Source organism: Portunus trituberculatus, chromosome 37 (genome assembly GCF_017591435.1).
Source record: "Portunus trituberculatus isolate SZX2019 chromosome 37, ASM1759143v1, whole genome shotgun sequence".
Taxonomy (NCBI): Eukaryota; Metazoa; Arthropoda; class Malacostraca; order Decapoda; family Portunidae; genus Portunus; species Portunus trituberculatus.
Window position 1 is genome coordinate 4,255,196 of NC_059291.1, and position 26,491 is coordinate 4,281,686.

The window sequence follows — 26,491 nt, forward strand, 5'->3', positions numbered from 1 at the left end:
TCCTTGGAGCAAAGGAACGACGAGAGTCCACAGTCCCAGGGTGCAGTCTACACCTCCTTGGATCCTCCTTCGAGCCTGCAGGAGCCACGACAGGATCCCCCTCAGAAAAGGCACCCGTGGCCCAACAAGGACTACATTAGAAACCATCTATTTAATGGCTCAGTGTAGTCTCTCTCTCTCTCTCTCTCTCTCTCTCTCTCTCGTTTAGCGTTTTCCCGTCATGAAGTGATTTACATGATGAATAGCGTATTTTAAAATCGGTTTTTTTTTTCTTTTGTATATAGGTACTGCATGGAAAGACTGCTTAATTCATTGTATACTGCAATTAGCCAATTCATCATATTGTATTTATATTTGTTTGAATTCGTGAATTTGTGCTATGTTGATGTATTGCTTTTATCATTAGTGTTGATGGTACAATAAAGTGTTTTGATATTTCAATGTGTCAAATGATGTTTTTTGGTGTTTTACTTGTGTCTTTATCAAAGGGATAAGATGGTGCTTTGTGATGTGTACTGTCTGCGTCAAGAGTATTTTATATGGCTTGTGGTTGGAGACACAAGCCTACCCACTTCGCTAATTCATTTATTAGCGTTCTCTCATGACTAATTGTCCTGTCATTGTTTCCCCCTCCCCTAAGCCTGCCTTCACACTTAAAACACTGGTTGTGAGGTGGTAACTTCAAACGCCACGTAAATTCCACGGTATTTTTGGAGTTCTTTATTGACTCATGGTTTTCTAATACCGATAAGAAAGTACACAAACAAGAACGAACAACAATGACGAAAATAATAACTGACTTATGCGTCTATGTTAATATATTGAAAATGACATCGATGGTATTCAGAAAAAAATAACAATCATAATAACTGGGGTTTTTTTTCTATGAGTATGGTTTCTACAACATGATGTCATTTTTTATTATTAGAAGAACATATGATGAATCTTCAAACAAGTAAATAGATACATACAGCACGTGGGGGTAAGGAATTGAGAGTTCGCTCAGGAAGTGCCGTTAGAAAGGGAAGAGACATAGAATGCCATCTGTTAATTTGTCGCTATTTTAAAAAGAAAAATATCTCAAAGTATGTATAATAATTAAATAAAAATTCATGAAAAGACAAATCAGTGAAATGAAAAAAAAAAGTAGACGTGATTTGTTAAAAGAAAACTGTCAATTGAAGTCGAAGCCAGGGAAGCTGTCGGAACGTGAGTGGCGGCGGCGCGCGTTGGTCTCAGGTTTGTAAACATTCTGCAATCATCAACTGTTCTTGCCCACGTTCACCACAGGAAGTAAGTGAGCAAGGTGTTATGTAGATTGTATGAGGGACGGGTTATAGTGAAATGTGGGGCGCTTCACCTCGGCGCCACGGCTGCCAATGGTGAGTAATACACAGCCTCACCTAACCGTCCCCAGGAGACAAAATGCCCCAAACCTGACGGAGGGAAATACTTGGTGTGTGATTTTGAATACTGTGAATGACGTGTGACTCTTCTTTAGAGTCCGCAGGTTGTATTACGTCAAATTCGATTAAGATTTGAGGAAACGTTAAGAGAATTGAAGCCAGGGGAAATTTAAGGATAAAAATTACAATCTCATATTTTGCTTTAGCCATTTTCCGTAGCCCTTCAGCTCAATGCACAAGGCTGTAAACTTGATGGGGAGTTGAATTACTAGGTAAGGAAACAAATGTTAATTAGCAAACAGAGTTGTCTGGATTGTGGTCACACTGTCTGCTGGGTGTCAGTCTGTCATGTAACAATGGGGAGCTTTTCAAATAGTACTAGCACCTTTAGACTACAAGGAGGTCCTGATGGTACTAACTGTTAGGTTCCATTTAAATTGCTTGTGTAAGGAATTCTTGTATAGGTAATGAAACATGTAACTAATTGGCAAAAGATAAATTAGCTTGTGTGATCTTTGTCAAAGTTAAATTTCCAAGGTGAAATATATGATACCAATGTAACAGATGTCTCAATATTACAGAACTGTCAAGGAAGCAAGGTGAAAGAGAAAACAGTTTATAAAGAAAATGATTTCATGCTCATTAAGCATATTGAATGTGCATAATGCTCATTAATATAGTATTTATTTAATGGCGGGACAAATGAATGGTAGGCTTGGGACAGGGGCAGGGTGTGTGGTTCTCTTCCAGTGCTCACAAACTCGTCCTTGCACATTTCAGTCATTGTACGTACAGGAAGGTGTGGTTTTCTAACTTAGTACGTTTACTTGCCATAGACAGAAGGTTATATTAATCAATATATGCACATTTAAAGAAAATGTTTCTTAATTTACTCATATTGCATTGTTGATTTCTCATATGTTGGAAGCTTATGTAATGATTTCCCTATACATCTTCTAAGCTAATACCCATTATGTTACAGATTTTGAGCAATGCAGCAGAACACACTGAGTTCCACCCTCAACCTTGGTGCTGGAGATGGCGGTGGTGGTGGTGGTGGGGGTGAGATGCAGGACCTGGAGGTAGCATGTGGTCTTATTGATAAACACCTCAGCTATGACTCAAGCTTTCCTTCACTCCTTGAACGTCTCAGAGTTGCCCCTCAAGGTATCTGCTATAAGAGGCACTTGTGGTCTTGTCAGAACAATACCTCTGTTGGAGGATTTACTTGTAATCTTGTGTAGAATTTTTCAGTGTGGATGTATATTGAGATATTTATTTATTTTATTGGTGTTTTTTTTTACAGTTTCAGCTTTTTTCATATATGTATATATATATATATATATATATATATATATATATATATATATATATATATATATATATATATATATATATATTGTCATTCTTGTGTATTGTTTTATGAGGTTTTTGGTTGATTCCAGTTTATGAATTTTATATGCAAAAGTTTTTTTTTTTTTTTTTTTTTAAGAAACATGACTTGTTTATAAATTATGAATTACATTGTATAATATGGATGAAGTATGTTTGTATTCATATGCATATACTATATATGTTGAGAAGAAAAGATAACTGTACATCATTGATCATGTGTGCATTTTTCCAGGTTTTCCAACTGTGAGTGGCCTGAGTGAAAGTGACTACCCCAGCAGTGGTGAGGTACGCTCAGCCCGCCACCACCACACCACCCGCAAAGTTCCTCTGCCATCTGAACTCATGTACCACTTCCAGCGTATCCTTTTGACCAGTGTACCATTTAAGTCCACAGAGAATGTTGAGGGTTTATAATGAGATTATGGATGGTGTATGTAGATTCAGAAATATGAGTAGAAGAAATATTGTTTAAAGAATCAAAAGTAATTATAATGAGTCGATTTATGTGTGAGAGAAAGTTAAGATGAAAGATATGCTCATTCAGTTATGTAAGACACTATATTACTGGAATTTTGTTAATATGCTAATCATATATCACTTAAATTTGCATTCATTATGTAATGTCAAAGAATCTACACTTCAGGAGGGAGAGAGGGATGAATAGGTGTAAATGCTAAGGGATTTTTTTAACTTTGAGGCATTTTCCTTAACTGTGAAATAGATATGAAATGTAACTGTATGATGGGACTGTTTCCTGAGATTCACAGGGCCTGGCTGACCATTGATAGTGATATTTATGTCTGGATGTATGAGGATGGGTGAGTGTTCCAGTATCATCTTATCCTCTACCTATATTTTTGCTCAACATTGATATAAATAACAACCTCTAATTATTAATAACATCACAGGAGTTCTTTGGAGTTCTTTATGCAAAAAACTAATAGCTGATCTCAAGGCTTCTAACCATTTTTTTTTTTTTTTCTTCAGGAGTGACCTAGCATACTTTGATGGTCTCCATGAAACAATCTTAAGTGTAGGACTAGTAAAACCCAAAGCTGGTGTGTTCAAGCCATATATAGAGCACCTTCTGGTTCTCACTACAACCTCAGAAATTGTCCTCCTTGGAGTGTCATTCTCCCAGCCCTCTGATGGTGAGTTAATGCCTTATGTATGTGATGCTTGGTGGGTTACATAATCTTTCTTTTCACTGAGTATTGTGTCTCAAGTAGTGATGGGGATGCACAGGATATCAGCCCTTTACTTCACAGAAAGCAATTATGATTAGAGATGGTGGTGAATCTTCTCATGAATATTGAAAAAAAATATGTGACAGTCTTAAGAAGATATGGATTGGTACAATTGCAGTTATTATATTAGGATGGAATGCTTATGTGTAGCTTAGTAGTTGTTTTATTGAAGAGGGAAATTTGCTGATTATAGATTGCACAATTTCCAATGTATTTCTAGTTGATGTAGTACTAATTAAATATGCAATTAAGCTTGATACATAAGATTCTTGTGAAGTTACATACTGCTACCCCTATGCCTACAGCTGAAGTCAGCTCTGGTATGCATCTGCTGCCAGAACCCTTGTTCTCTGTACCTACTGATGGCTCCTATGTTCTCACCATCCGGGGCACCGAAGATGGACGCATCTTCATGGGGGCCAAGGATGGCTGCCTGTATGAGCTTGTGTATCAGGTGTGGCTCTCTCAGAAACTGGGTCAGACGTGAATTTATCTAATTTATAAAGATTTGCATAAACTTAATCTCCATTATCATATGATTTGAGTTGAGCATTTGAGTTATCATTAATATGAAATGTGATTTAGCCATCATGTTATAAATTTCTAGATAAAAGCTTTCATTTTAATTTGATCAATCCTTATATTGTTTTAACTTGTAGATGGCTATTAGCTAATCCAATTTACATTGATAGTAATGGTGACAGAAAATTTAGCTATACTTTGTGTGCTTTGTTTGCACCCTTTTCCTGTAATTGATCACTGCTTTTGTTGCAGGCTGTGGAAGGCTGGTTCAGTCGCAAGTGCCAAAAGGTTAATCACACAAGATCAACAATTTCTTACCTCCTTCCTTTCCTTGCGTTCTCGGAGGATGATCCCATTAATCAGGTGATGACAGTAAACTAAGCAGTACTACCTTATATTCTGGACTGAAAGGATCACATATGACAGAATGGATTAAAGGACATTAAGCATTATACTCACTGGATGTTGTTTGTGTGATAAGCTTGTCATTAGTGTATATTAACTAGAACTGAATATCGCTCTCAAGTTATCTTTTTGTTGAATACTAGACTTTAAAACTTGATTGATAAGTTGATGGTGAAGTAACCTTTTTGGTTTATGTTAATCAATTTTGTGTTGTATTGGTGAAGGTGGAGGTGGATGACAGCAGGCACATTCTGTATACCTTGAGTGACCGTGGCACAGTGACAGTGTATTACCTTGGAGTTGATGGGAAGAGCACCTCCCGAGTGGTGTCTGTCCCTCACAACAACATCATGAATGCTGCTCTGCAGGTTGCCAAGTGAGTGACTGTGACATGTATTTGTTTTGTCATTGTTGATGCTTTTCTCTATGTGTCAGGGAACTATCTACATTGAGCAGCTACTGTTATTTGTGCAAATATAAATACTAATGTACCTATGTCTTCAAAGGACTCTCTCTCTCTCTCTCTCTCTCTCTCTCTCTCTCTCTCTCTCTCTCTCTCTCTCTCTCTCTCTCTCTCTCTCTCTCTCTCTCTCTCTCTCTCTCTCTCTCTCTCTCTCTCTCTCTCTCTCTCTCAGTACTGAAAAATAATTGAATGAGTTTGATAACTTGCTGTGAAGTAATAAAGAGAATTTAAACTTGCAGGAATTCTTATTCTCATCTTTGGATGTTCATAAGTCGCAGATTGTTTGTACCTTTATTCACTTACCAGAACTGTTGACAAAACCAACTTCAAGAGTGTAGTGAGTCTGTGCCCTATTGGTACTTCTGAATCCCCTCACATTCACTTGGTAGTTGTCACTGGTAAGTGTAAATAATTTACTGTTTAAAAGTTTTCAGTCTTCATGTGCAATATTATGTACACATACAATTAGGAAATTAATTCTAAATCACTTGAAAAATTAAATAATAAAATTTTCAAAGCAAAGCTACAACATTATACTTACATGGTAGGGACTGGTAGCTCAGTGGGCTTTTTTTTATATGTTTTGTTCACACAAATTTATGCTTTGGCAGGCACAGGAGTCCGACTCTACTATACAACAGGACATCTGAATGGTAATCCCAGCCAGACACCGTATCAGTTAACACTGCTTCATGTACGTTTACCACCAGGGTTTGCTGCCAATGCCACTGTGTACAGGCCCACCAAGGTCCACAAAGCTTTATATTCCCATGGTAAGACAACAAACTTAAGCATACTTAAAATGTATTTACATTTCAAGGCTATTCCAATTCTCAGAATGTGCATGCTCAGATTGAAATATATGAGCTATAAGTATCAAGAGTACAACGATGGTTGATGAGGCTGTGAAAGTCCTGAGGAAAATTTGTTTTCAGTATTAAAAAATGTATGTGGGGTGTGAATGGTTTTCTTGCCATCCTTTTTGTATGATGTCAGACTGGTATATAGATATTGTGTCCACATTGCAGTTAAATATGTGAGGGGTATCAAATTCAAAGATAGTAAAATGCTCTTGAAAGTTGCCAAGGTATGTGCCTGAATTATTCCAGCGCCTTCATTCTTGTTTTGTTCTTTGATGTGCAAGAATAACATTGCTACAGGCTGCAGGATGATAAAGCTTTGTATAACATTGCTAAAAGTTACTTTGTTTTCTTATTTATTTCTATATTTGATGCATTCAATTTTTTCAGGTATGTGTATTCTTTGTTCCAATGAAAGTAATGAAGCTGACACAGTTTGGACGATGAATAGTGACCAATATCCCTACCACCATGTTCTGGCTGAGTCTCAGAGCACCCTTGCTGTGGATGGCTATGTGTGGGCATTGGCTGATGTTACACCCAAGCTATGGTGTGCTGCTCTCAATCCTCCAACATCTCAGGTATGTATTTCTGATATTTGTTTATTGTAATGTATAGAATCTTACTTGATCTCTGTATGTATTGGTATACATTTTTAATTCTTGAATCCACAAGATTTTGTGCCTCAAATTGAATATGTTTTTGTGTTCAATGGAGAAAACAAGAGACATGAAAGAATATGACTCTCTCTCTCTCTCTCTCTCTCTCTCTCTCTCTCTCTCTCTCTCTCTCTCTCTCTCTCTCTCTCTCTCTCTCTCTCTCTCTCTCTCTCTCTCTCTCTCTCTCTCTCTCTCTCTCTCTCTCTCTCTCTCTCTCTCTCTCTCTCTCTCTCTCTCTCTCTCTCTCTCTCTCTCTCTCTCTCTCTCTCTCTCTCATTTATCTTTTTATTGATTTATTTTTATTTATTTAATATATTTGCTTATTTATTTATTGTTTTATTTGTTTATATATTATCATTTTTATTTATGCATTTGTTTATTTACTTGATTAATTATTTTTCAGGGAACTCTGCCACCCCTCCTGGTTACTCAGCACCAGCATGCTCCCAGACAGCTGGTGCTCCTCTCTGCCAATGGTGCTCACATATTAACCTTCCAGCGGCCTGTAGATAAACTGCGTTATTTGTTGGAAGAGGCCAATGGAGTAGAGGCATCCATAGTCAAAGATTTCTTCACAGACATGACACCAACGCAAGCATGTACCACTGCCCTGATTCTGGCTACAGATCCCAACATTCAAAATACACAGGTGAGAGGAATAATGTTGTACCTTAGCTAACATTTAATTTAGGATCATAATTTCAACATTTTGCTTCTCCATTGGGGATCCCAGCGAGGGCGTGACATGGCACAACACCATCAAAACACAGGCTGAGAAAGCTTAGAAAGTTATGTACTTCACCACATCACTTCACCACAGACACCACATCACCAGAAGAGTTCAACTTTGCAGGAGATTGAAAAGGAATAATTGATAAGGCTGATGCAATCATGTTTCAATCAGTTGATCAAAGCAGAATTGAGAAATTGTTGATGGAAAATGCCCTGCTTTTGCTAAATTGTCAAAACTAGCCTGTCTGGGAGAGATGTCCTTGAGGGTCATCTCCATCCTTTAGAGGTTAAAGTATGTTTAAAGATTTGTCATAGAGTTAGTAGGTCTAAATTTTTTTCTAACTGGGCCAGATTAGCAGACCTTCAGTACCAGCCACTTCTAAATCCTTATCACTCGGTAACAAGTTTAAAGTAATCAGTAACACCTTTACTGGAAACTGAGTTGTCAGCTAAGATCCTTACATCACCAATACCACTGTGTGCAATACTAGTCATTTTACATTTTTGTTATTTTCATTGTAAAGTTTAATAAGATTTCAGTTTTCCATTTGAAGTGGAATGATCATGAAAAGGTTTGACAAACATAGAGAAATGGAATCTTGTGTTATAAGCAGGATTGTGTGATTGTCTCACCTAAGAGTGGGACTGTGGGCACCTTGACCAAACATTACATTAACATGATGTTATTGCATATTGTTTTGCTGCAGGCAGCAGAGTGGGCCATTCGTGCTTTGTTCCTCTATGGTGCCAGTGTTGCCCCACCTGCACCAGCATCCTTCCCCCCTCAGTCACCAGTCAATTATAGTAAGTTGCATGAGAAGAATATAATATGAAGACTGTGAAAATTCAGAGAGAAGCATCTCAATGTAGAAGCATCTCAATGTGCATTCTAGTTTCTGTAGTTGCACTTATCCTGAAAGAAAACTTGAGATGAAGACACACAATTACCTTTTTATCATTCTTCCAGTACAGGTGAATGCATCTTGTTATTATTGCAGGTTTCAACCCACCCCAGATGTCAACTCCACTTCCTGGACAAAACATCAGTTCAACAGTTCCTCAAGACACACAGTTTTCACCTTTGCATAATGCTCTGTACCTGTACCTGGCAAGAATTCTGAGACCTGCATGGTCAACACCAATAGCCAAGGATATTGAAGTTGAGGGAAAGCCAGTGGTAATAATTTTGCGACTTTTGTTGAATTAATACAAACTTAATTACACTATCCATGGCAGGAGATACAATCTACTTCCTTATTTTGATATTTAATGCTACACATTTGAATTTTCATTTTACCTTAGCAAAAATATTCTTGTAGCTGTGTGACTGCTCAGGTAGACAAACAGATTATCTGAAACTACGTCAATGCACGGTGTGAGCTCTCACAGCCAAAACAATAGTCTGTGTGTACTGTAGTGCTGCTATTGTACAGGAGCCATGGGAATGGGAACTAAGCAGTGTTTAGGTCAAATAAGATCTACGGAAAGTTTAGTAACAAAATTTTAATTCACCTTTATATATATTCATTAACATGTACATTGAGATATGGTAGTTAAAGGTATTCATGAAGTAGATCAGAAGATGGAGCTTTTATAGTTGTATGGAAAGAAAAGAAAATTATAATTATGGTAGTCTGTTTAAGTTTCTTTTGTGTATAATCTTTCACATTGTTTTGCAGGTTGTAAGTTGTATGACAGGAGAGGAGGTTGGTTTCTTGGCGTATCAAGTTGAGCTGCTGTCCAACTTCTTGTTGACAAACCAAGGTGGTACAACTAATCCTCTTCAGCCACTAAACATGTAGGTGGCTCAGGCTTGTGTAAACAGTTTTATTGTCAGTACCATTACAAGAGGTAGATTCATTATTTATATATAACCCTTTTATCACCTACTGAAAATTCGCTAAGCTACTTGGTTGTGTATCTTTTATTTTGTTAGTTTACAGAAATTATTGTGATAATTTATTTTGCCTTTTATCTATTTCTTAGATGCATCTTTCACACATCCTTACACATCATATTTTGTTAGCCATAGCCTATAATACAGATGTGTATTAATAGAAATCATTCTATAAACATTTGTATTATACCTTTTAAAAATATATTTGATGTATCAAATCACTTTTATCCATTATACTAATTTTAGACAGCTTTTAATCTATTTACATAATCTGAGATAATTATAAGATATAGATATTCCATGGTATTTGCCTCTAAAATAGGTGAACATTTCATTGGTGCTGTATGTTTATTGGTTTACTTTGTTCTTATATCTTGCCATCCTCTTTATTAAGAAACAGGATATGATGATTTTCTATATATTATTCTGGAGGATATATTAAAAATTTGAATGATTTGAACCAGATCAAATACCACCCTGAACCGAACCCTTGGTGATGGATCAGAGCGAGCTTCCCTGCTGGCATTGAAACTTCTGCTTGATCAGGCCAGAGAGGTGCTGCGGCTTGTTTCTGAACTCACAACACACAATTTTACTGCCATTGTAGGCGGTCTGCAGAAGGTGGGTGTTTGATGGTACAGATTAAAAATATATTCTTCACTTATCCTTTGTATGTCTATCTATGACTTTTACCTTTAATTCCCACAAAAGGATCACTATAACATAATTTTGTTTATTGTCTTTGCAAGTTTTAGCCTTCTCTTTCTACTTTCTCTTCTTCTTACATACTGTACTGCTCTTTTATTCCACACAGAAGTCTCTTGCATATATTGTATCTCACTTGTTTATATGGACTCTCTTATTCATTTCTATTTCATTGAGTCTTTCTGCATGGCCAAATCACCCAGTGGTCCCTCATCTTTACTTGAAGTTGTAGAACTGTTATACACACTTATTATTTTTGTCATCCCTTGCTTTTATGCCATAAGCACTTTATATGTAATGAATTTAGTGGGCCAAATGAAATCCTTGACCTTTATGGTGTCAACTATTTGTCTCAAAACTGCTTCACTACATTATAACTTGAAGAGTACAATTTTTGATCTTGCACATATTTTTAAGAAAAAAAAAAAAAAAAAGTGATAGAAATTGTAAACTGACAGGAATGTGCCTGGAGTTGGTAGTTTTTTAGATTTTATAAAACTTTAGCACATGCTGCAGCAATTTGTAAGGACAGGTACTAGATATAGATAGATAGTTATGCAATGATTGGAAGGAATTTAGTATTTGATTCACATTTTGTACTACTTGAAATATCACTGGAAAGCAGAACCCGTTATTACAGGAAGTGCGTGCTCAGCTCCGAACAGTAACACTGAGAGACTTGGTCTTGACTGGGCGGGACATCTGCCGCAGCCTTATCATGGCACTGCTGGACAGGTATGTGATGCTGCAGGAATGGAGGAGTCATATTCTTATTGTTTAATGTGATTGTTACATGAGTGTTATAATAATTAGAACTTTTTTTTAGGGCATTTCTCACTTCCTATTTTCCACCAGATACCATGGAGATAATGCTTCCTCTGATGCAATTTCTGAGCGCCTAAGAGACATTTGCCCAAACTTGTACCGCATTGAAGATGCCAAGCTAGCCAAAGCCAATGAAATAATATTGAGTTCCAAAGCAAATCCAAACAAAATAGAAAAAGAGAAGGGTTTCAAGGAAGCCGTTGCTGTAAGTAGACATTTGACTGTTTTGTATTATTAATATTCTTTGTACATCTGTTCTACTGCTTATAGTTTCTGAAGATTATTTTATGATAGGTATTCTAATCTTGCATTGAACATAACCAGTGTTTCTTTACTTCATCTATTCACTGTTTAGGACAGGAAAGAGAACTATAGCTTATGGAAATTTGAATGTAATATAATTTCTTCCCTTCAGTTGTGTAAACAGATTGGCCACCATGTGAACATAACTGGCATCTGCAGTCAGTTGGCTAGTGGAGGAGCTTATGAAGGTGTAGTGGACCTTTGTCTGAGTGTGGCCTCTCAAAGAGACCCAACTGGCAGAGCCCTTCACTACTACAAAAACAATGAACCAGCAGAAGACCATCAGGGATACATGGCCTTCACTGCCAGGTAAATTTGTAGTTGAAGTGAGTCATAAAAGAAATGGAGAAAGAACTATAGACTTGCCATAGAAACTGACCATGATCAAGATGTGGAAATATGGGTTTCTTATCTATACAAGTTAGTCTTAGTCACCTGATAGTAGCTCACCAAATCACAGACTGTTTGCCATTTTTTTATGATTTCATTTATGCATAGATTTATTTGTATATTTTATTTAGTTATTTTTTCTGGGTCTTTAGGGCTGTATCTGTTTATCTTCCATTCTTTATATTTCTAAGCACTCAACATGCTTAACTCAGTTGTTCTCCTTTTCCTCTTCATGGCCAGACCATTATAATCTGCCCTTTTTCTTTGTGTCACTGATGATTATAATATCAAACTTGCTTATTAATCTCGTGCCATTTCTCATTTTGGAAATGCACATTCACTTGCCATGTCTAGTTTTTCTTTTCCTATGAAATACTGATATTTTGTCATTCTGTACAGGATGGAATGTTACCGAGTATTGATGGATCAGCTAAACCAGCTAGTAGGGACAGGTGCAGCTCCACCAGCCTCTCCAAGTGTTCCCACACGACCAGGTCCACCCACGCCGCCACCCCAAACCCTCCCTTCCACAGATGCCACACAGTATGCCCATCAGGTGAGTCTTTTTTGCTTCTGTAGCCCTTCTGGAATTACCTGAATTTAAAAGCCCACAATGTATATATCTTTTATTTTGTATATTAGTGTCCCTTCCAAGAGTTCTTTATTATTTTATTCATTGTTTTAATTAATTTATTAATTGATGATATTTTTTCCAGATGATAAACTTAATAGTCGCAAGCACAGATGAGCTGGCTCATGTGACACTGTATCAGTGGCTTGTGGACACCAATCGTACTGATCGACTGCTGTCCCTCTCCTCCTCGTATCTGGAGACCTTCCTCACACGTTCCAATGGACAAGCACCTCTCAATCATCTCCTCTGGCGTTACTATGAAAAGAACAAGGAATTTTATAAAGCTGCCAAGACCTTACTCTTGCTTGCAGAACAAAGAGGGTATGTGCTGACAATAGTGTTTGATGTACTATAGATATGCTTGATATAATTCCAGAAGTACAAAAATAAATAAAAGATTATACAGAAGCAGTCTATTAAACTATTAATAAATTTTGTAAGCATAATCTGATCAAACCAGACACTTAGAAGAATATTATCATGGCCAGTTTAAATCATTGATTAGATAAAAATAATGTCAGAATGTTGTAAAACCTGTTTGACTTGAGTTTCTTGAATGTTCATATGTGCACCAATGTTTGCTTTGCGCAGAGACACCCCAGTTGGTGTACGTGTCGACTATCTCTCCCGTGCTCACATGTGCCTGAGCTCCTGTGAGATGAACACAGCCTCTAACTATGCTGACTTCATGTTGCACTTGGAAGAAAAGAAGGAGGTGGCTAAAGTCCAGTTGATGGTGAGTATTACAACCTTGGTAATGTTATTATGTACATTCGGTTTCCTTCACTTTTTTTTTTATATATGCGGGGATTAGGTAATGTGCATCTACATATATCAAAATCTATGCAATCTGCAGACCTTCCACTGTATCATCACCAAAGGAGCCTTTGTAACTCTAAATACAGATTGTAATTGAACTGTACACTTATAAGCAAAATGCTCGTATGACCACATTCAGGGCTAATTCAAAGATAGAGTGGTGTGAATGGAGGGGAGTCACATGGAAAGGATTATGAAAATGCATAAACTTTTCCTAGTGACCATATGTAACTCACAAAACTATGTATGAATGTTACAGGTATTGGACAGTCTTCAGTGTGAAGCAGCTGGTGCTGATGTCTTTTCTGAGCTTAACTCTTCCCTTTTGGCTTTGACTGTCTTATATGAGAAGTTTGCTGAGCCATGGGCATTGTGGGAATGTAAGCTGGCAATTGTTCATTGTGCTGGCCACTCAGAGCCTCAACTGGTACAGGTGAGGCAAGATTATTTCTCTAATGGTAAGAAAATTGTTTTACTCCTTGAATATACTCATGCATCGGAACAATTCTATCTCTTACATGTGAACACTAATAAACTTCTTTGCAGAATTGAAATCTGTATTTTCTTGTCATTCTTTTAATTCAGAAATTATGTAATGTAGTTACTCTACATGTAAGTATGACAATTTTGGAAAACTTACAGAACACTAAATCTTTTCTTTCAGTCAATATGGACAAAGCTGATTGACAATGAGTTAGAGAAAGCAGCATCAGTGGGAGTGGAGCTAAAAGTGGATAGGTTATCCAGCAAGTTGAAGTCATTGGCTCGCATTTACTCCTCCAACCCTAGTTACTTTCCTTTAGGTAAGATTTTATTTGTTATTTTTATTTAATTATTTTTAAGATAAAACATGACAAATCTACAAAATTATATTAAATTTGACTGAATCTAACCTAAAGAGTTTTTATCCTTGTAAAATTATTGAGATTTTATAAGAAATAGCACACCATGAAATTTTGAACATGGTTGCTGTATACCATGACAAGGAACACAGAATGATTGATGATTAAGGAAAAAAAAATGTTATTGTTTTAATGTTTTAATGTTTTCATCTACTTAATTGACAGAACACATTATCAAGCACTGTGAAATTAGATCAGTCCAACTTCAAGCAGACACCTCCTGGGTTGTGACTTGTCTTCAAGGATGTGGTATTCCTGTCAGCAAGCTCATCAATATTTATCATAAGTGAGTCCTCTTCTGTTCTGAATAAAAGAAAATTCAGAATTTGTGATATAAATGCAAAAATTATAAATGTATAAGGAGTGAGTTACTAGTATATCATAATCATAAACCAATGTTGCGTGCAAAACAGATTGTATCGTAGTGGGGAAAGTGTGTGGGAGGTGGAACATTCACCACACCACCTGTTGATGGTTCTGGCACACCTCATCAACATGCTGATAGACACATGTGCTTCTCTGCAGCCACAACAAAAGTAAGTGAAAGTATATAACTTTCATATTTCAAGTTCTACTAACTTCTATGTGTACATATGATAGGTATTTCTAAGATATTCATCCCTTATTTTGGCATGTGATCACTCATTGGGTGACTGGTTGGTGCTCTGTGGAAACACATCGCAGCCATCCCCTTGGATGGAGATATTAGAAGCAAGTATCATATATAAATAGAACATTAATTTTAATTTTCAGCAGCAAGTTTTCATTTTAAGTTTTATGGCTTGTATTGGATGATATAGTATAAAAAATATAAATTTGTAATCAATACAGAATGTCTTTCAGCTCTGAGCTCAACTTTATATCTGCTCACCTTGTGTTTTTATTTATAATCAGATCTAAGTTTCTGTTTAGCTACAGACTAAACCTTTGCACTCTGCTTTGTCCCGTCCAGGCGAGCACTACGAGAGCAGTGTTTGGACTATGTTGCTGAGTACCTCACAGACCTGAGTGCCTCGGCTGACACGTCAGCTGGTATCATTATGGCTCACCTTAAGTCATGTCAGGCTAGACTGGAGCGTCTTGTATGATAGGTTTGCTTTCATTATTTTGTGTATTTAATTATTGAAAATTAATGAGTTATATAGGGTGAAAAGCTGAATTGATCACTGCCATACACTGATGCCCCAAGGTGTGCTTTGCTTCTTGAAATGCTGGTTTGAATGATTTTTGTCAAGAGAATATGTCTTGTGGTTCTGAAGTAGGAACTTTTTTATTCCTTTTATTTGAATAAATGGTTTTAATGTAATTTTAAGAAAATGGGTACATTATATAAAAGTGAATGAAGTTGATATAAGTATGTTATGTTCGTCCTTCACCAAATATCGTAAATATCAAGCCACAAGTACACTTCCATCAGTAATAGTGCCATTCATTGACTAGTCTGTCAGTAACATGCAGGGTGGCACCCTTGAGAAAATTGAAATTGAAATTCTGAAAGAAGTGAGGTATGGTTTCTTATGATGTAGGTAACCATCCCTCAAATGACAGCTTTACAATCCTGTTATACTCCTTTTGATCTAAGTAAGATACCTTTCCACTTTTAGTAGTTTGTTTATTTATTTTTTTTTATTGTCAATTTAGAATGTTCTTTATTCTCTAAACCGTTACTATTGGCCAAATTTTGAAAATATGTCCATATATCAGTTTGTAGTAGCCAATTGAAAAATACTCGTGCTCATACACATTATTTTATTAATCTATTTGATTTTTTATTTATGATGTATTATTTTTATTATTATTATTATTATTATTATTATTATTATTATTATTATTATTATTATTATCATTATTATCTATTAATTTATTCCATGTATACAATCTACAGTTGACTTAGTTATGTAGTTAAAGTAAAAGAATATATACGGTGGCGTGCGATCGGGCAGACATTCATGCGTAGATTCTAATCCCATCACGAACCGCCCTCAAACTTATTTGTCGAGTGGTTTAAAGTTACCTACTTGTCACCATGATACCCATGTTCTAGGTGGAGATGTAATTGCCTAACATCGAAGATGCGCATAGGTGGTGCTATGTCCCCTAATATGGGTATCACTATAAATAAAATTGCCTGCGCCGCTAATGGATGGAAGCTGAACAGCGCTTCCAATACTCTTCAAGTGAACCTACAGGTGCTGTAGTCCATAACATAAGAAAAAAAAAGATGTTCTTACAAAGTTACATTTTTTGTTTAATTATAAGTATACTTACAATTTACTTGTGTAGTGATAAATTTATATTTTAAAGTCAAAATTTGTTCGGTCAGTAACATTGCTCAGCACTTACTGTCCACAGGTGTGGCGTCTTTAAGTTACTTTCTCAGATTTTCTGCAAGACAAATAGTTGGTTTCGTTTCGCCAAGTCACTGGTCTGAGAGGCAAGCATGTTGTGCAAAACGTCCCTTTTCCCAACCTCGATGACGTGGTCTTCCCACATTATAAATTTAATCAGGTGTATGGTCTTGATCTTTTTTATCTGATTTTGTCAAGCAACAGTGACGCGGTTCACGTCTTTGTATGTCACGCTGTTTGTTTGTGTTTTATGACATTCAGTGGTCACGAGGACTCAGTACTGGTAACAAACCATACAGATGAAAGTTGCCTCCGTGAGGGACCTGGAAGAGTTATCGTACATCGACAACACGCTTTATAACGTTTGCTTTCACCTGGTGCACTTTATTTGTTTTCTAGTGTATCCAGCTTTTACACCGATATGCCTTATCTTTTCTGTATCAGAACTGACATGTCGTTGAATTAAGCACCGCTGCGATTTGATTATCAGGAACTGGTGACCGGAGCAGTGCCACAAGGTAACCCTAGCCAATTTGCGAGCGGTGGTGGTCAGTAAGGTTGGCGGCGCGTCGGGGAGCACTGTGACGCCGCGCTGCGCTTGGTTGTGTGCGTGACCTTGTGCTCAGCTGACGAAAACTATGGTATACTCCAGCGCCGCGCCCAGTGTGTTCCCGCGTTCAGGTCTTGTGGTGCAATGCGAGTTCTAACTCCAAAGAAGGAGAAAAATCGAAAGTACTGAACTTTATGGAATCATAAACCGTGTGTAAAGACAATGGGTTTAACACAAGTATTGTTAAATGTATGTTTAGGTGTTTACATCATATATATATATATATATATATATATATATATATATATATATATATATATATATATATATATATATATATATATATATATATACACACACACACACACACACACACACACACATTTCCATTAGTAAGTAGATCCAAGGTGCCCGCAAGCATATTGCGGGTGGCAGAGACGCTCTTCTTTGGGTGAGGGGGTGTCCAGTATTCCCGTAGTGCCAGTGAACGGCCGCGTATTGAAGAGGCGCTGATGTGGCACGGCGTCTTGCTGCCAACAACAATACCATACACATGCACATGAGGGTTGTTACTGTAAGCTGCTCAGCACCGCTTCAGACATTTCATCTTATTGCCAAACTGCATGCCAAGCATTTCTTGTTTTGATTGTATCCAACAACGACACCACTTGTTACACATGAGTGAATAGTGTGTGTGTGTGTGTGGAGAGAGAGAGAGAGAGAGAGAGAGAGAGAGAGAGAGAGAGAGAGAATATCCTTTCATATGTTAATTATCAATTATTTTCGTATATACGTGAAGTTACCTGCCAGTGACAGCGGTTGAGTAGCTCTTGTAGGACACCGAGAGAAAATTCCATTGTCTCAAGAGTGAATAGGACAGACTCATTGTTGTGCTATTCCTTGTGGATGGAGGCGGTGCGGCACAATGGCTCGACAGGAGCAGGCAGCACCACAGCGGCCGCCCCTGACCCATGACCCTCCAGCCTGGGCCTCGGGTCACGTCAGGTCACCACTCACGCAACTTGCCTACCTCTCGTCGTTCTGACCAGGTAGGTAGCCGCTCCTCTGCTCAACACCCAGTATTGCTTGCGGCGCGTCCTTCACACGTGTGGTCATCAGCGACGGGAATAAATATCGTCGGTTACAACCCACGGCCTTTGTGCTGCAGCTCGTCGTGAAAACCACATGCTCGCCGGGAGCTCAATGCAGCGCCTAGACTTTCTCTGTTTCCTGTTGCAACAGACGATCCACTGTTGACTTTGCGGTAGTCAGAGGCGTAGTTTTGACCAAGTCTTTTTAGGAATCAGTGAGGAAATGAAATTGCGCAAACCTTTGTGTGTAGTCTTGCTCATCTACGTCAACACGACAATAACCTGCCAGCCGTCGCTCAACCCTGTCCAAATATTTAGTCAAGTAATCTTTGTTGTCTCTATTAACACACTCCCCTTCTGTGTATCCCAACGTTTTATGCAGTGATATGAAATTTTTCGGACAGTCATCCTTGTGGTGTGGTGCGGCCGGTTCGGCACACTAAGCCAGTGTTCTGTTTCTCCGTAACCGTCTTCTCGTACGTATGTCTTGACGCGTGTGAGTTTCGCATTTGTACGTCGGTGGTATGTGCCATTGTCAGGCACCAACTCAACGCTGTAGGTAAGAATTCTAAAGCTAATACGTGCAGGTGACATCCTGACGTACTTTCATGTCTGCTGGCAACTGCCTCCCCCCCATCTCTCTCTCTCTCTCTCTCTCTCTCTCTCTCTCTCTCTCTCTCTCTCTCTCTCTCTCTCTCTCTCTCTCTCTCTCTCTCTCTCTCTCTCTCTATATATATATATATATATATATATATATATATATATATATATATATATATATATATATATATATATATATATATATATATATATATAACATTACTCTCCTTTACTTGGCTGTTCTGTTCATTTCAGATTCATGTCTTTAACTGAAAGGAATGATGAGTGAGTTGTCTCGCTATAACTCCAAATTGTTCTTGAAAAAAAAAAAAAATTATAATGACTTGAAAGTACATGTTATGCACATGGAAAATTGGAGCAGGTGTAACATTAATGGCACACAGGGCTGGGCTTAACCTGACGGAAACGACAAAGTATAAATAACGAGTGTTCAGCATATCCATCGGGTATTTTTGCCATCACCAGGTGTTGAATGTAATTGTCACGTTTGCACCATGTGTTTACCATATTTTCATTGCCGCTGTGACCAGAATGACAAACAAAACGTCTTATTTTCACTCCATTGACATTGCTACGTGGATTGCATAACACGAACAAAACTATCGAACATCATGGACGTTTTCAGCACACAATCGGTGCGGGAAAGTGACCTTATTGCAGCCCACAAGTGTTTTTTTATAATGATCGGTGGCAATTTTTTGGTCAAACCGTTGAATTGACATGATTTCTGCCATTTTCCTGTGTCATGGATGACTGTCATCACTTTCCCTGGACACTGATGTCAGTGGTGCTGGACTTGCTGAGAGACTGGCAGGAGACTGCTTGGGTGGCCGACTTTGTAACCGCCTTATGCTTTCAGTAATAGCAAGAGGAATGCTGGCTCCATGGCTCGCAGAAAGTGAAGGGTGGACACACACACACACACACACACACACACACACACACACACACACACACACACACACACACACACACACACACACACACACTAGGTAACATTTTATTCCGTTGTTCCGTTCTTTCCCAGTAATGCAGCTCCAATATACCACAGGTAAATAATAATGATACTCCTCACAAGTAGTGTTAGATGCAAGCACGTACTTTGTCATTATCTTACACGCAACTTCATCCCTCTTCAAGGAAGGTTGTGGTGAGAGCCATGACGCCGGCACTTAGAAAATACATAGTCACTGGGAGGCGCACGACACGTACACACACACACACACACACACACACACACACACACACACACACACACACACACACACACACACCTGGCTGATCCTTTACATTTCATTGGCTTAAATCTCACCGGTCTTAGAACATATATAAGAAAATAAGGAGTATTCAGGAGTCCAGTTGATCTATACAAAGGCAGCTGCAGAGTATACATAACATAGTCGTACACACATACATACACAGTGGAGAAGCAACGTCTCCAGTACTTACGTTACTGTGTGGTCTGCCCGATAGCGTGTGAGCAGCGTGGTGGGACTCTCTGAAGCGCTGCAGGCCAGACAGCTAATTGGATTGTGGTTGTGGATTATGAATGGCAGTCTATTTGTATTCTGCTTGCAAAAAAAAAAAAAAAGAAGGAAGAAGAAATTCAATTCTATTACTATTTCTTCTTTTATTCCTTTTTTTTTCTTCTTGTTCTTTTTTCTTGTTCTTGTTCTTTTCTTTTTTTTCTTTTCTTTTATCTTTTCTTTTTCTTCATCATCATCATTTTCTTCTTCTTCTTCTTCTTCTTCTTCTTCTTCTTCTTCTTCTTCTTCTTCTTCTTCTTCTTCTTCTTCTTCTTCTTCTTCTTCTTCTTCTTCTTCTTCTTCTTCTTCTTCTTCTTCTTCTTCTTCTTCATCTTCATCTTCATCTTCATCTTCTTCTTCTTCTTTACTTCATCTTCTTTTTCTTCTTCTTCCTCCTCTTCTCCTTCTTCGTCTTTTTTTACTTCTTCTTCTTCTTCTTCTTTTTCTTTTTCTTCTCTGTGCGTTGCCTGAGTTTTGAGACAATTTCACCATTACATTAAGGAGCAAGGGAAGTGTCGCGGTCAAACATCCACGCACCGTGACAGAATGAGTAGCTTTACATTCTCCCGCATTCTTGTCATATCATGTAACGTTTTCCCAATATATATTTTTCGAGTACTTGGTTTTCTTACAAAAGTTTCTACAATGGAGTTGAGATCCACGGAAAAAAAAAAAGTTGAAAATAAAAACAAACAGCGACGTAAGATAAAAATAGAAGAACAATTTTTCCATTGGTTTTAGTCTTATTTTGGTTCCTAACATTCAAGGATTTATCATTTCGTGTGGTATTTTTTTCTGTCCAGTTGTGTATTCTGTCAACCTCTGATACTCTTGCGAATTAAATATACAAATCATGGAATCCCTGCCTTGAAGCGCTGTGCCAGTACCCAACCACGCGCCTTCTTCCCTAATTTACTTCAAAGCGAGTCAGTCGTGCAAGAGAAAGAAAGGGAACAGCTTTTCCAAGGTAAGGTCTGAAAAATTGTGGCCCATGAACATACAGTATCTATCTCTCTCTCTCTCTCTCTCTCTCTCTCTCTCTCTCTCTCTCTCTCTCTCTCTCTCTCTCTCTCTCTCTCTCTCGTGTACATTTGACACCATGATGCACTTAATTGTAGTTGTAATCTTTCTATATACATTTTCCATAATTAAAATATCATTCAGTGAAAACTTATTAGCTAATCTGAAACGTTTTGCTTTCTCACCAAGACTATTTTCAAAGGTCTCAGAGATCCTTAGCTGGGTTGTCAAGAGTCTTTCCCCTATCAATAGCGAAGAAATCTCAATCTGTCACTAAAAGAAAGAAAAGTTGCTAAAAACCCGTGGTTTCAGAATATGGCCCATTGTTTGGAAGCGCTAAAATGTCGATGAAGGCAAGATAAGAGAAAGGAGGGACGGTTTGAGGGAGAACACGTCTTGAACACTTGAGCAGTATAACCGGGATCAGGATGGGAATGCTTGGGCAGTGCCTGGAGCCATATTGTGCGGGTCACGGCGGCACAGGTCACACATCACACCGCAGCGTCCCTGACCCCCTTCCCCCCTCACACTTCACCCCCATACCGGATCTGTTGCGCTGCCAAACTTGGTTATAAGAAGAGAAGACTGTCTATTATAGACTTGTATTGTCCACGAAATGATTTGAGGGTATGCACCTTGGTGTCACAAAATATAAATCATACACACACACACACACACACACACAGAGAGAGAGAGAGAGAGAGAGAGAGAGAGAGAGAGAGAGAGAGAGAGAGAGAGAGAGAGATGGGGAGCGGGGAATATGTGGCTAAATAAAAGACTTGGAGTTCCATAAGTTTGATGACCAAGACGATGATCCAGGAGGAAGTCGAGGTGGAGGAGTGAATGGATGGTGGTGGTGGTGGTGCCAGCTTGGTGAAGGGTGACCTGTTTGCCTTAAGGATTTGTTCATGTTTTGCGAACCTTTTTTTTTTTTTTTTTTTTTTATTTATTTATTTATTTTTTTGCGGAGAACAATGACATCCTCTCTCGTGGCTTCTTCTGACAAGAAATGTCCAACGTATAACTACAAGGTCGACTTCTTGGGAATATTTATAAGTACAAGTGCGAGTGAAAGTCCCAGCAACCGCCGAGCACAGGGTACAGTACAGTGTTCCGCGCTTAGAGGTTCCGCGCACCACCCCATTGATGACAGGCCCATCTGGGGTTGCCGCGAGCTTTCCCTCCGGCGATGCTATTTTGTTTTCGCTGCTCACTCACCCCGGATGTTTTCTTAAGTCCCTCTTTGCGGTACGATGATAAGCCGCCCTGCAGTTTATGAGTTTTCTCCGCGGGGCTTCATCTTCCGCTTCACACATTTCCGACGGGTCTCGCTGCTAAAGAAAGCAAGGCGACCACTCACGCTTTCATGTTGCTGTTTCCCCGTCTCCTTATTACGACTTGAGGAAACAAGAAGAGCTCTTTTTTTTCTAATGTGAACTTTATTCAAGAAGTTCCATGAGGCAGTGCCACTTTGATTTTGAAATAGAAAGAATTACATTTAATTTTGAAATATGAAACATTACATGTATAGTAGATGTGTGTTTCACTGTTTGATCTGCTGCAGTCTCTGACGAGACAGCCAGACGTTACCCTACGGAACGAGCTCAGAGCTCATTATTTCCGATCTTCGGATAGGCCTGAGACCAGGCACACAACACACACCGCGACAACAAGGTCACAACTCCTAGATTTACATCCCGTACCTACTCACTGCTAGCTGAACAAGGGCTACACGTGAAAGGAGACACCCAAATATCTCCACCCGGCCGGGGAATCGAACCCCAGTCCTCTGGCTTGTGAAGCCAGCGCTCTAACCACTGAGCTACCGGGTGTGTGTGTGTGTGTAACGTTGACACATCTCTACATGTCTCTGTGTATCTATCTGTTTGTGTGCCCCGGCCCTCTCTCTCTCTCTCTCTCTCTCTCTCTCTCTCTCTCTCTCTCTCTCTCTCTCTCTCTCTCTCTCTCTCTCTCTCTCTCTCTCTATATATATATATATATATATATATATATATATATATATATATATATATATATATATATATATATATATATATATATATATATATATATATATATATAGAGAGAGAGAGAGAGAGAGAGAGAGAGAGAGAGAGAGATGGGTAGAGATAGATAGGTAGACAGATAGCTACTAGCTATGTTCATTCACACACATACACACACACACACACACACACACACACACACACACACACACACACACACACACACACACACACACACACACACACACACACTGTTAGTGACAAAGTTACACGGGCGGTCCTGTCATTCTCCTGTAAGTAATTGCAATACACGCAGGAGTGATGGCAAGGCTCAACATGAATCCGTCTCGCGCCAGTTTGACAGCCGCGGCGTTTCGTCACAGCCCGAAGGTAGCTAAGTTACCGCGGTATCGGGAGTTACATCAGCTCACGGATTTCTCCGCCCGGTGAACAGTGGCCCGTGGGAAGCCTGACAGAAGGGCGTTTGTTGAGAGACGTCAGCCAAGCAAAAGTGAGCCTTATATAGGAGAGGTAGAGGGTTTTTCTTGTGCTTCATTTGTTTTTGGTGGCTTCAGCCTCGAAGGAATGTTGTGGTTGAATCATAAGTTAGGAAACGCCGCGAAAGGCAAGATCTGAAGGACGCACCTTTGAAAATTATAATATATAGTGTGTGTGTGTGTGTGTGTGTGTGTGTGCGCCACGCAAGCAAACACACACACGTACACACACACACACACACACACGCCCGGTAGCTCAGTGGTTAGAGCACTGGCTTCACAAGCCAGAGGACCGGGGTTCGATTCCCCGGCCGGGTGGAGATATTTGGGTGTGTCTCCTTTCACGTTTAGCCCCTGTTCACCTAGCATTGAGTAGGTACGGCATGTAAATCAAGGAGTTGTGACCTTGTTGTCCCGGTGTGTGGTGTGTGCCTGGTCTGAGGCCTATCCGAAGATCGGAAATAATGAGCTCTGAGCTCGTTCCGTAGGGTAACGTCTGGCTGTCTCATCAGAGACTGCAGCAGATCAAACAGTGAAACACACACACACCATTACACACGGCGTAGTGTAGTGGTTAGCACGCTCGACTCACAATCGAGAGGGCCGGGTTCGAGTCCCGGAGCGGCGAGGCAAATGGGCAAGCCTCTAAATGTGTGGCCCCTGTTCACCTAGCAGTAAATAGGTACGGGATGTAACTCGAGGGGTTGTGGCCTCGCTTTCCCGGTGTGTGTTGTGTGTGATGTGGTCTCAGTCTTACCCGAAGATCGGTCTATGAGCTCTGAGCTCGCTCCGTAATGGGAAAGACTGGCTGGGTGACCAGCAGACGACCGAGGTGAATTACACACAGACATTGCCAAAAGGAAAGTAACATATACATGAAACGCCAACAAATGCTTTGGGACTTTCAACTATATCCTTACCACCACGTACGTAGACAATACAATAAGTTCCATGGCGCGGTCTTGTAATTCAGTGTAATGAACATGTGCAAAACCAGACCATCTGCCGCATTCACCACGGTGGCAGTTAGGTCGAGTCTCTGGCGTCATAACAACTCAAGCTTACAGAGGGACAGACCGTCTCCGAGAGGTCAGCAGGTTACTGGGGTTGTCCGCAGTGCATAATCTTGTGTGTTGTGGGAAGTGGAGGTGCGGGGAGTGGGGGGAGAGGAAGACGCCGGATTATATCGTACAATTGAGCTTATCTATTTGCGTAACAGCAGTAGCATCGGCACCACTCCCTTTACTGCCCCCACTTCAAACAACAACAAAAACAATCTTCGCAAAATTGTTCGTTCCCCTCCCTTGCATTAGATATCGGCGCCCTGCAAGGTTCCAGACGCGCCAGACGGTGGTGTCGGCGGCTCTCGTCCTGAGGGAGGGAGGAGCCGCCCCGCTGTGGGTGGGCTTGGGCCGCTTCTGCCCTCTGCCCGCTGAAGGTCCAGTTTGGGTCCGCCGATGCCCGCTATGGATACCTCGTGGTTTATTTTATACTCTTCTTTTATATTCACTCGCTTTTTATTTACGGCATATCAATTCAACCGTCTGATTTTCATGATCATATTTGTTTATCTATCGCCTATTTGTTGTTGTCTTTGTTTCATTGATCTTTGGAGTGATTCCAAAGCCATTTGTGAGTTTCGGGTGCGGGGTGTAGGCCGGGGACGTGGAAGGCGGGGGATGGGGCCTGGAGTTGAAGTGGCAGGCTCAACTCAAGGTGCTGGCTGAGGCGCCCTCCGGAAATGCTGCTCAGGGCAATTGTGTAAGACTCTCAGTTTCGCGTTCCCGTTTTTCTTCTCATTTGTTTCACCGTGATTGTAAGTCTTTTTACTATCTTTCTTTCTTTTTTCTTGTTTTTTCTCTCGACCATTATTCAGCACCACGGTTTTTGTGCGTGTAAGCTTATGGGTGTTCTGATACTGCCTGCCTGTATGTCATTAGTGGCGTGTGTGTGTGTGTGTGTGTGTGTGTGTGTGTGTGTGTGTGGTAAAAGAACAAAAGGAAACAGAGTCAAGGTTAGAACATTATGGTAAACAGACGGAGACTTACTGAGAGGAAAAGTCTTAAAAGAATGTTCGGCATGTGGCTACTGTTACCGCTTGACCTTGCTTGTGTGTATACGTACCTTGATTATCTCGATTTTCTCTCTCTCTCTCTCTCTCTCTCTCTCTCTCTCTCTCTCTCTCTCTCTCTCTCTCTCTCTCTCTCTCTCTCTCTCTCATTTTCAACTTGCGAACTGCGAAATAAGTGGTCATGTTTCTCGTAATTTCTCGTTGAATGACATCAAACGGAGCCGCTGGTCGTCGTGGAGCTTCAGTAGAGCGACCCTGACTTCTTGATGCTGATTAAAGTTAATGAAGTAATTATTTTCTTTCCCGCCAATGGTCTCTCTCTCTGCCTCACGCATCGCCACTCTCACGCTTGTTCCTCAATGATGGGCACTGTTCGGAGTTGCTCACACGTGATGGACGGCCCTGTCGCCTCCGGGAATGCACGGGAGCACTGGCGCCAGGGAGCGGGAGTGGCGGCAGGCCAACGAGAGGGCGGGGAAGGACCTGCCTGCCTCCTGGACACACGCACCGTATTAAGGGGAGAGGGGAAGGCGGGCCCGGTCAGGGTGTCCGGCTTGCTGCCCGCCCGACCCTTTCCATGTTAGTAGTAATAATGGG

At 39.7% G+C, this 26,491-nt stretch overlaps 3 protein-coding genes across 8 annotated transcripts in view; 2 read left to right on the forward strand and 1 right to left on the reverse strand.

Moving 5' to 3' along the window:
- The first annotated feature begins 1,143 nt into the window (after positions 1-1,143).
- On the forward strand, positions 1,144-15,513 carry LOC123513821 (nuclear pore complex protein Nup155-like). 4 transcript variants are annotated; one of them, XM_045271192.1, is made up of 27 exons: positions 1,144-1,239; positions 2,389-2,573; positions 3,034-3,159; positions 3,523-3,619; positions 3,789-3,952; positions 4,354-4,502; positions 4,823-4,933; positions 5,200-5,351; positions 5,745-5,836; positions 6,050-6,211; positions 6,689-6,879; positions 7,361-7,606; positions 8,397-8,493; positions 8,688-8,866; positions 9,369-9,487; positions 10,051-10,207; positions 10,917-11,026; positions 11,147-11,321; positions 11,532-11,728; positions 12,209-12,365; positions 12,526-12,764; positions 13,035-13,179; positions 13,522-13,695; positions 13,927-14,065; positions 14,330-14,450; positions 14,578-14,700; positions 15,117-15,513. In XM_045271192.1, the coding sequence occupies exons 2-27, from the start codon at positions 2,399-2,401 to the stop codon at positions 15,250-15,252; spliced, it is 3,933 nt and encodes a 1,310-aa protein (XP_045127127.1). In that variant the 5' UTR covers positions 1,144-1,239; positions 2,389-2,398; the 3' UTR covers positions 15,253-15,513. The 4 variants fall into 4 exon arrangements, with proteins under 4 accessions (XP_045127127.1, XP_045127129.1, XP_045127128.1 ...); XM_045271194.1 differs by having other exon boundaries at positions 10,932-11,026; XM_045271193.1 differs by having other exon boundaries at positions 1,203-1,293.
- LOC123513828 overlaps positions 14,343-26,491 on the reverse strand; it is a 41,984-nt gene continuing 29,835 nt past the window's right edge. The window contains exon 3 of the mRNA XM_045271212.1: positions 14,343-14,467. Within this exon, the coding sequence (XP_045127147.1) occupies positions 14,435-14,467 (33 nt within the window). The 3' untranslated portion in view covers positions 14,343-14,434. The remainder of the gene's footprint in view (positions 14,468-26,491) is intronic.
- The window catches only part of LOC123513823, a 31,554-nt gene continuing 23,040 nt past the window's right edge, over positions 17,978-26,491 (forward strand). Inside the window, exon 1 of one of the 3 annotated variants that reach the window (XM_045271197.1) lies at positions 17,978-18,111. In XM_045271197.1, the coding sequence (XP_045127132.1) occupies positions 18,034-18,111 (78 nt within the window). In that variant the 5' untranslated portion in view covers positions 17,978-18,033. Of the gene's footprint in view, positions 18,112-18,196; positions 18,713-26,491 lie in introns of those variants that run through there. The other 2 variants (XM_045271202.1, XM_045271204.1) reach the window with 2 other exon arrangements.

Excerpts from the sequence above, each read along its gene's own strand:
- LOC123513821 (XM_045271192.1), top strand. The coding sequence starts at position 2,399 with ATGCAGCAGAACACACTGAGTTCCACCCTCAACCTTGGTGCTGGAGAT. Across the intron at positions 8,867-9,368 it reads AAGTTGAGGGAAAGCCAGTG|GTTGTAAGTTGTATGACAGG; the intron begins GTAATAATTTTG and ends ATTGTTTTGCAG. Across the intron at positions 14,451-14,577 it reads CTCATCAATATTTATCATAA|ATTGTATCGTAGTGGGGAAA; the intron begins GTGAGTCCTCTT and ends CGTGCAAAACAG.